The sequence below is a fragment of the Dioscorea cayenensis genome, chromosome 16, assembly GCF_009730915.1.
Source record: "Dioscorea cayenensis subsp. rotundata cultivar TDr96_F1 chromosome 16, TDr96_F1_v2_PseudoChromosome.rev07_lg8_w22 25.fasta, whole genome shotgun sequence".
Lineage (NCBI taxonomy): Eukaryota > Viridiplantae > Streptophyta > Magnoliopsida > Dioscoreales > Dioscoreaceae > Dioscorea > Dioscorea cayenensis.
The window spans coordinates 94,292-104,123 of NC_052486.1; the positions used below are offsets into that span (position 1 = coordinate 94,292).

The 9,832-nt window shown below is 34.2% G+C and overlaps 1 protein-coding gene across 14 annotated transcripts in view; it reads right to left on the reverse strand.

The window, feature by feature from the left end:
- LOC120279282 (putative disease resistance protein RGA4) overlaps nt 1-7,782 on the reverse strand; it is a 98,396-nt gene extending 90,614 nt beyond the window's left edge. For 3 of the 14 annotated variants that reach the window (XM_039286180.1, XM_039286177.1, XM_039286176.1), the window contains exons 1-9: nt 4,617-7,782; nt 4,420-4,507; nt 4,124-4,308; nt 3,635-4,042; nt 3,424-3,475; nt 3,113-3,302; nt 2,900-2,998; nt 2,470-2,762; nt 2,319-2,391 (exon numbers count right to left, since the gene is read on the reverse strand). In XM_039286180.1, coding sequence (XP_039142114.1) covers nt 4,491-4,507; nt 4,617-7,743 — 3,144 coding nt within the window. In that variant the 5' untranslated portion in view covers nt 7,744-7,782 and the 3' untranslated portion in view covers nt 2,319-2,391; nt 2,470-2,762; nt 2,900-2,998; ... (3 more) ...; nt 4,124-4,308; nt 4,420-4,490. Of the gene's footprint in view, nt 1-899; nt 947-1,512; nt 1,592-1,721; nt 1,814-2,318; nt 2,392-2,453; nt 2,763-2,899; nt 2,999-3,112; nt 3,303-3,423; nt 3,476-3,607; nt 4,043-4,123; nt 4,309-4,419; nt 4,508-4,616 lie in introns of those variants that run through there. The other 11 variants (XM_039286186.1, XM_039286185.1, XM_039286173.1 and 8 more) reach the window with 10 other exon arrangements.
- Between the last annotated feature and the right edge of the window lie 2,050 nt (nt 7,783-9,832).

Here is a 9,832-nt window from a genome sequence, read left to right on the forward strand (position 1 = left end):
TACTATCGCTGTAAAATGACTGTACAATTGAACATATATCTTAATTCATGAATAGACGTTCATGAATGAAAGTAATAGCAGAAGTTATAAGAATTCAGACGAGAGAAGGAACGTGTTCATGTTAAAAGAAGTCGAAAGGCTTCCCGACTTGTATATTTTGCTATGCTAAAAAACTTGTGATGGCATTCTACCTCTTTTAAAACTCCTGCACAAACACAAACAATCACTGAACTAATTAGTTCCATTATCAAGCATGCCGAGAAATGACCACAAAAGGCTTATCTTTCATAATTGAAACAAGAGAAACATGATTTCTACCTCTTTTATACCAATCGAATAAAGAAGAAAATGTCATTTATGGAAGAACTCTTTTTTCCTTATTTTTCAGTAGTTCATATTAGAGTAACAAATAGTCCCACATCAATTAAGTTAGTATCGGTCAAAGTCCAAAACTTTTTGAGTTGAATTAGGATTATGTACTGTGTGTAAAAGAGTAACTGATAATCCCACCCACATCAGTGCAGTCAACAACTATGAATACAAACATATGTGCTTGGTTTTGCAACAACTAGTTTCTCTTAGCTCTATTAGTAGATCACTTTTATAAATTGGTGAATATAATGCCCTCAAAGAAACTTTTAAGAGGTATTCTTCTTAAATTCAAATGTATCACCAACAACTCATGAGATCTATTGATAAACTGATCAAATTTAAATGATTGTTAAAGATTGTATGGAGGAGAGACAAACATACTTGTGATCTAGATGTGCCAAAAATTACTCCCCTGGAAAAGCTTGCTGAGTAGCCCTCATAAGAAACTTTGATTGCATGTTTCCATGTTCCGCCAACTCACTTCCTCTTTATTCTGTTCTTTCTTTTTGGTTCGGGGTCATCCATCAGCAATGAATACCCAGATAGTAAGTGCCCGACCCATGCACCGTCCTTCCTGCATTTGTTTCCAATAGAAAAGGAGTGAGAACACTGTCTATCATAGAATATCATGTATACTCTCCTTTTCTTGATAGGCAATGTGAAAGTCATAGTGGTAGATCACACAGATTTCGGGCGTGATTTAATCAAGAAAAATTCAAGGAAAAATAAAAAGGAAATTTTGATATCTTTCATTCTGATCACATGAAGAAAATAGCATTATGGACATACATACTCAACAAGCCTTCTCTTGAAATTCTGAATCCTAAATTCGCCAGCAAATCTAAATGTTGACACATTATATCATCTACCATCAAACTTAATGACTATACTGCATCACTTCCTACTTCCTAGTCCTACACCAAAGGGGATTCATGCCATTTGATTAGGTATCATGGTTTCTTCATTTTGGCAACACAAACTATACTGCATTTTTGGTAAAAGAAATATTGGAATAAACTATAATAGCACAATAAGATAGTTTCAATTTTCTTGTAACATTTAATGACTTCTAGTGTGGAATTTATAAGATTAGAAACAAATATACATAATTACAGAATGTAGGAAATCAGTGTTACTTACAGAATAATTAATATCCATGTGACGAAGTACATAGTGACCACCTCCAAGTCCAAGAAGAACCTTTTTATTATCATTGTTCCTGCATATTAAACCCAGATAAGTTGCTGTAACCTCAAAAAATAGGAAGCTTAGAATAAGTTCATTACATTCTCATCATGAGTATTAATTATATATAATTTGGTTCATGTTAAAAAGGTTCAGAATCTAACAGACAAGTTTTATCTGATGATTAATGTTTTCACAACCTGTGCCAATTTCCAACACCGTCACCTCCTCCAAGTCCTAGCCCTTCCCACAATAACTGCAAATGTGAAAAAGTTTAGTTCTTTGATGTCTGAATATAAAGCATATGAGTTTGGGAAAAACAAATGCATGGAAATTACATCTTCAAGTCTAATAGCTGTAACACTCGATGAGTAGAACAATTACCAAATATGGATGATTTGATTATTCAAAGTTTCAAAGAAAAAACAGAGCATCCTCTATATTAATTACCAGAAAAATAAGTATATAAGGAAATCAACTGTTAAAGAATTTGATATGCTATTCTATCAATCTCCAAAGCTCATGCTGCAAATTAAAGAAACCAGTAAAATGAAAACCATCCCCCAACTTGGATATGACTTGATACTAAAGTCAAATATTTATAAAGCAAACAAACACATACACATATCACAATTCTGTAAATAGAACTACACCAAGTGATGAGCTTAAGTCCAAATCATGAAATAGATCAATTAAAATGCAAAACATATTGAAAACATGAAAGATTAATTAAAGATGCAATGAGTCATATATACATATACCAAGTCATGCTTGTCCACGTCTCATTCCTTTGGTGCTCTAATTGAAATTCAAGCTTCAGTCCTCCCTATGCAGCTGTCACCAAAAGATATACATATCATACAAAAAGAAATTGTCAAATAAAGAGTGCAAAAGGTTGCATTATCACATTACTTAATGAAAAAACACAGTACTCCCACCCAAAGCTTCATCAAAGACTTGATTGGAATATTAACTCTTTTGCAAAAGAAAAACTCATGACATTAACTGTGGAGAAAAATAAGCAAATTAAGGAAATCAATTCAACTCCAAAAATAAGGAAAATTTCACTTCCACTCATACAAAATTTAAAAACCATCACATCAAGTTGAAAGTTGAAACCAAGTGATTTGTAAGCTCAAACCATCATGCAGTTGAGTCCCCAAGTCACAATTTGCCATAAAAATCATGTTTATCAGCCATTGCTCCTGTGAAACCACGAAAACAAACACATGCATATTACAATTATAAAGGTATAAGTAACAGTTTTATAGTGTCGAGCTTAATTTATAACCATAAAGCTAGAGTTGAAAAATGAGTCATATATATATAGATATATACATACGAGTTGTTATACATGTCGAAACTAACTTCATCATATTGAATTGTAGTCAAGGGATCACTTGAGCCCTTCCAAGCATAATAAATATCCACCACTAGTATTCTGTTCAATATCAATAGAAGTTTTTATTATGATTAGCAGATGATTTATATATTTTTCAGAACATATGAACAAAAAATCGCAATTAATGATTGCTGATCAAATAGAATAGCATACACACAAGCCATGCTCCATAGTGTTTTCTGAAGTTCTATCGCACATCCTAGATCTAAATATCCGCATGCATATAACTGACTCAACTCAGAAGAACCCAAGTAATTTGTACTCTGAAACTGCATGTCATGCAGTTGAGTCCTAATAAAGTCTCACATATTTGCCATAAAAATATGGTTATCCACCATTCCACCTGAGAAAACCAATGCAGGGTAAATAAAATAGAACTCCACAAATGATGAGCTTAATTCCTAATCATAAAAATATGTAAATAAATAATTCAAAAACAGATTGAATACACAAGGCATACATACATGGCAGCTACTTCAAATTCAAGCCTTTCATTCTCCTCCTCATATGCAGCAGCTATCCAACCACAAGGCATACATATCATAATTTTTGATACAATTAGACACTTTCAATATATAGAGATGTATTGAATAAAGAGGTTTCATAAATCATACCAATTGATATATTTTTCGTTAAGATTGGTTTGATAAGTTTGCTTGGTGTACTTTAAATTACATGCTTTGGTCCTCTGCAGAGGCTACAAAACTGAGTACTTGCTAGAGGCTTGCAAACACTATTAGAGTGCTTGGGCACTGTGACCCTGAAACAATGCAATGGAGTTCTTCGCAAATACATGCATATCAAGATACCAAAGAAATGAGTAACTAGCTTATAGTAGAGATGTAATGAGTCATATAAATTAGATATATACCTGTCATTATACATGTCCACATCTCATTCAACAAGTTGAAACAATTTTCATTCTAGCTCCCTTATCAGCATAATTAAGCCACTAATCAGACATAAAATTCTCCTACAAATCATCCTCATCAGATTGAATTGCAGTTAAGGGATTGATAAATCGCACGAATTCTTGCAAGTATGCATAATTGCAGATCCTATAATTAAATCCATCCATATACTCTGTTCAAGATCAAATTGGAATTTTAATGTTATTAACAGTTGATAAACATGAAAATAAGAATAAATTATTAAAGTACTTACAAAGAAACAAGAACACTCCCCCTCCAGAGAGCTTCATCAGAGTAGTAACAGAACCATGCATATCACAATTCACAGTCAAGGAGATGTGGATTCAAGCTCAATTCACAGTCAGGCCTCTCTGTAGAACTTGAAACCATCAAATTATTATCATACACTTGAGTCATGATCAAGTCACATTGATTTGCCTGTGGAAACCAATACAACAAACAAATACATCTCACAATTCATTTTAAAGATAAATTAATAGAACCAGCTAGCCAGTGATGTCCATAATTCAAAACAAATTGAAGACATACCAGTAATGGGTGTTCGGATTTCATTTTTCAGTGGTAATCTAGTTCAAAGAAAGGATTCATCCTCCTAATCCTCATCTGCATATATAAACTACAACCAATTAAACATGAAGTTATTACAATTTTGATAAACAATTAGGCACTTATAAGTTATTTAAGCACTAGTTGAGACATCATGAGAAATAAAACGAATAACATACCAGTGATGTTGGTTTCATAGTAATATGGTTCTTTGGTGTACTTCAAATACATGCTTCGCTTCTTTGCATAGCCTGTGAAGCGTGGTACTTGCTGAATGAACAACCAGTGTGGACGCCCTTTCAAACATCCCTTTAGTGCTTGGGCACTGCACTCCAAAAGCAACTTGAATAGATCATCCTCATGAGGCTTTTCTTCACGTTGATGGAGGAAAGAAATGAGCCATTGAGGGAGACCAGCGTCGTCCTCTTCATTATCAAACACCTTCAAGCTTTGCAAAGACTCGAGCTTCTCCACACACTCCAGCATTGGGCAATCAATGACTACCAGTTCTTTCAAGGTAGGGAGATGAGAGACCCTTGAAAGACTGTGAGCTCCTCTAATGAACAATTTTGGGATGTTAACCCGATTTAAGCCACTTGGAAGAGCTTTCAGCTTAGGGCATTTAGCAATGGAAATGCTTTTGAGATGGGGGAAGAACATTAATGGCTTGCTAGATTCATGCTCGTTGTCTTCTTCTTCTCCACTAATCAATGACCATTCCTCCCAATTACTCATGTTGTCTAATATGAGGATTTCAAGCTTAGGGAAGGCAATTTCTGTAGGTTCTCCATTATAATTACCGAGAAATTCAGGGCCAATTGATACTACTGCAGTTGCTCCATCTATCTCCAAAAACTTGAGCTGTGGAAGTTGGCCAAGTTGGGGAAGATGAGGGCAATTTGTGCAATTAATTAAATTCAAATAAATCAACTCTTGAAGAGCAGTAGTAATGGAAGTGGATGACATCCACTTTGGATATTGACCACCAAAATAGTCTCGAATCCCTAGCTTTTCAATGCATGGCGGCGGACACAGTTCATCAAAGACTTGCACAATCTTGTCCGTCTCTTGCTGTTGAATATGCTCGTCAGTGTAATTAGGTGTGCAACAAAGCCATAATTCTCTGAGGTGAGTCTTGTTTGATAGCACTGAAGCACTTTTGATGCTTGATTTCTCCAAGTTTCTTATAGAAAGGCAACTGAGTTTTTCAAGCATCTGTAGCTCTTCTAAGTTGCATCCCTCTTCTCCATCATCACCACTGTCTCCGATGATCAATCCTTGCACATGATGAAGGTGTTCCAACTTGCCTATTCCCTTTGGTACATAATTCAAAGGTGTATTATGTAGCCGAAGCCACCTCAAATTGTATAGCTTAGTTATGCTTTTTGGAAGGATATGCAAAGACTTGCATCCATTAAGCAACAAGAATTGCAAATTAATGAGATTTCCCAGAGAATCTGGTAGGTTATGAATGCATGTATGCTCCAAATCCAAAAGCCTCAAGTGCACTAAACCCCCAATACTGTCTGGAATATTCTCAATCTTGTCTCCAGTGAGGAGTAATAAACGCAAATGCTTTAAGTTGCCAACCACTTGTGTGTTCAAACTTGGAGGAGTCCATAACCGCAAGCTTCTTAGGCAATCGAGATGTGGAATGCTCACACTTTCCCTATTACTTGCAACTGTCAAACGACGTAGTTTTTTCATTAATTCGGTGCTTTGTACTTCTTGTGGATCGCCTAAAAAACTTTCATCACCTGCAAAAAACTCAGCTAGTGCTCGCAACAAATCATGAATTGTGCATCTCGACATATCCACAAACTTGGGGACAGGTTGTAAGAAACTCCTACAGATTAATTCCATGTAATAGCTTTTTGCAACATCCTCCATTGATGCATTTCCCTTTGCTTCAATATAACCTTCTGCAATCCATTGACAAACAAGATCTTCTGAATGAAATTTACTACCATGGGGGTAAAGAGCACAATAGAGGAAACAATGTTTAATAGCTGAAGGTAAGGCTTCATAACTCAAGTATAGTGCTCCTTGGAGCTCTTCTGGAAGTCCTGTAATAGTCCAAGCATCGCTGCTAAGCACATTCTCCCATTCTCTATTATTTTGGTCTTTTGTTACGAGAACACCTGCAATGGCTTTTATTGCTACCGGAAGACCGTCACATTTTTCCACAATTTTCATCCCGATATCCTTCAGTCTCTGCATATCTTGTGTATTATTGTTTGTGAAAACTTTTTTGCATAGCAATTCCCAACCAACATCCGAAGGCAGTTTGTTAACATGATGGATATGTGTTGCCCCCACTTTTGCAGCAGTGTTTCTATCTCTTGTGGTGACCAAAACCCTGCATTTTGTTGTTCTTCTTTCTATTGCATTTTTAATTAAATCAACCCATATGTTCTCATCCCAAACATCATCTAAAACTAGAAATAAGCTCTTTTCACACAGGAAATCACAAAGTATATTTTGTAACTCTGAGATTGTTGTGCACTCTCCATATTTACCCCCAATATTTCTTATGATTTCTTTTAGCAAATCAATCTTTGATGTGAAAGATTTTGAAACCCAAATCCATGAACGTAACACAAAAGCATCATTTATTTTTGGATCATTATATATCTGTTGTGCGAGTGTTGTTTTGCCTATACCCCCCATACCAACAATGGCAAAAAGACGGCTTTTCTGTTCAGGTTGAGAGACCAATAATTCAACAAGACTCTTAGTAGCATCTTTGATATCCCAACCCACAATATCAGGTTCAGGTAAGGAGGAACTTTGCCGATAAGAAGCTTCATTCATAGCATATGCATCACTTGAGTTAGAAGAAGTTATGAAATTAAACTTATTCTTGTCCACAGATATCTCTTCTAGCTTATCATTAAGACTTTTAATTTTATCAGCAATCTCATAGCGAGATGGAACACTGCGCACACAAGAGAGTAATGGAAAGTGACAGCATACCCTTGTTGAGGCAGTGGTAGTGCTTGACTCAGCCAGCTGAGAAGGATGATCAACATCTTGCAAAATCCCAGTACCCTGTATCATGCAAAGATCAATGATATCATCAGCATCATACATCAAATCTTTCAGCTCATGGACCCATCCTTTGACAGTCTCGTCTTGGATCTTCTTCTTCTCGGCATCCTTGAGCACAAGTGCGATCCTCTCCATCCTCCGCCGGAGTCTTTGGAGCTCATCCTTGACTCCTAACACCATGATGGCCTTCTCTTCAATGATATTTGCGAGCCTCTCCACCAGCTTCCCAGCAAATGCATCCACTATCATCGCCATTGTATTACCTCACAACAACAACAAAGTCTCACAACAACAACAAAGATATTGATGGGTGGAATGAATTACTGACTGACTATGCATATGTATATATTATTAGAGAGAGACAGTGTGTGTATAGCACAGTCAAGTTCAATGATATCAGTGCGCGTGGGACTCACTCACTTATTTCTTGGGTTGTCAGGACATGTGAAATCCACTGAGGTTGATTTATTTAAATTTAAATACTTTTTTTTATTTGGTTTAGTTTTCTTAAAAAAATTTATTACATATATAAATAAATATAATTATGTGTAATCCACTGAGGTTGATCTAAATGACACTTTTTTTTTTTGGGTTGTGTTTTGCTTGGAATACCAACCATGCATTTTTTTTTTAACTATTTTAAATTTAAATTTAATATATGAAAAAAAAATCTACTAATTAAAAAAATATTTAATTTTTACTCGAAATTTCTAAGTACTTTGCTCGGATTCTCTAGACTCTTTTACGTGAGAGCAAAGAGCACGTGATTGCTCATTTTTGGAAAAAGTGTTATTAACTTTTTTATATTTTTTTAATTCTAAATCTTGTTTTAAAAATTAATTTTATAAAAATTTTTTAAAAACAAAAAAATCAAGTTAGTTGGTTTTTTTCAATTGTAACCATTTTTAATATTATTGTAGCTCTAGAATATTCTTATAATTTGATTTATTCTTATTCTCGAATCATGGAGCATGTGATTAGCTTATAGCTTTTTCTTTATATTTTTTTAAAACTTTTTTTAATAGTTTTATTGGTATTTTCAAAACCTTTGAATTAGTTTATGATTTTTATGCATCATTCATAATTTTAACTTTTTCTTTTGTCCGTTAGTAGTGATTGGAATCAAATTCCTAAAAGCAGCTTCAAACTTTATCTTTAATTATAAAAAGTAGATTCAAAAATATATATATTATTCCAAATTTCGTTTTCAAAATAAAAATTATACTCTTACCACAAAGATTGATGACCGGAATGAATGAATTGACAGTATAGGATATCTAGGGAAACGAACTCACTCTGTCAATTTATTTATTCACCAATTTTTTATATATTTAACTCACAAGTTACCATGAATTATTAAATAAGGGTAAAAATCTTGAGTTAGCGTTATACTAAAATCAATTTTTAGTTTGAATATCAAATTTTAATTGGTATAATTCTGATTATTTAACTTCAATTTGGTTTCCTCGAGAGGGGTACTGGGAAGAGTTTCAGGAGGGATTTAATAAAATGGTTGCTAGAATTGCTCGTCATGCAGAATTCGTCCCTCGTCATCTATCGGAATTTACATGTCACATTATCAACAATGTTCACGTGACCACCTATTTTGTATGCATGAACATTGTTGATTTGCATAATAAGTGACTATATGGACATTGTCGATGATGCAGCATGTAAGGGTCGAGAAATTACATGGCAAATTGATGCTAATGAGGCAATTTTGGTAGCTACATCATCAAATTCCTCCCGAAAACTCTTTAGTACTCTCTCGTTGAAATCAAATTAAAATTGGATATCCAAAATTATACAAATTAAAGTTTGATGCTGAAAGTAAAATTGACCATATTGTGGTACCCACATGAATGATTGACTATGCATATGTATATATTATTAGAGAGGGAGAGAGATTGTGTGTGTGTGTGTGTGTGTGGGGTACGGTGAAGTTGATCAATAATATCGGTGGGCGTGGGACTCACCACTTATTGTTTGGGTTGTCAGGACAATAATAGGATAGGACGTGGGGTTTATTTAAATTTAAATACTTTTTAATTTTTGTTTAGTTTTCTTAAAAAATTTTATTACATATATAAATAAATATAATTATGTGTAATTTACTGAGGTTGATCTAAATGACACGTTTTTTTATTTTTTTGGGTTGTGTTTTTGCTTGGAATACCAGCCATGCATTTCAAGTCTTGTAACAATTTTAAATTTAAATTTTTATGTAAGATATATATATACTAATTAACTAAAAGATATCTAACTTTTCTTTGAGTTTCTAATACTTTTGTTCGATTCTTGTAGACTCTCTTTCACGTTTAAAACTTAGTGAGTTAAAAAGAAA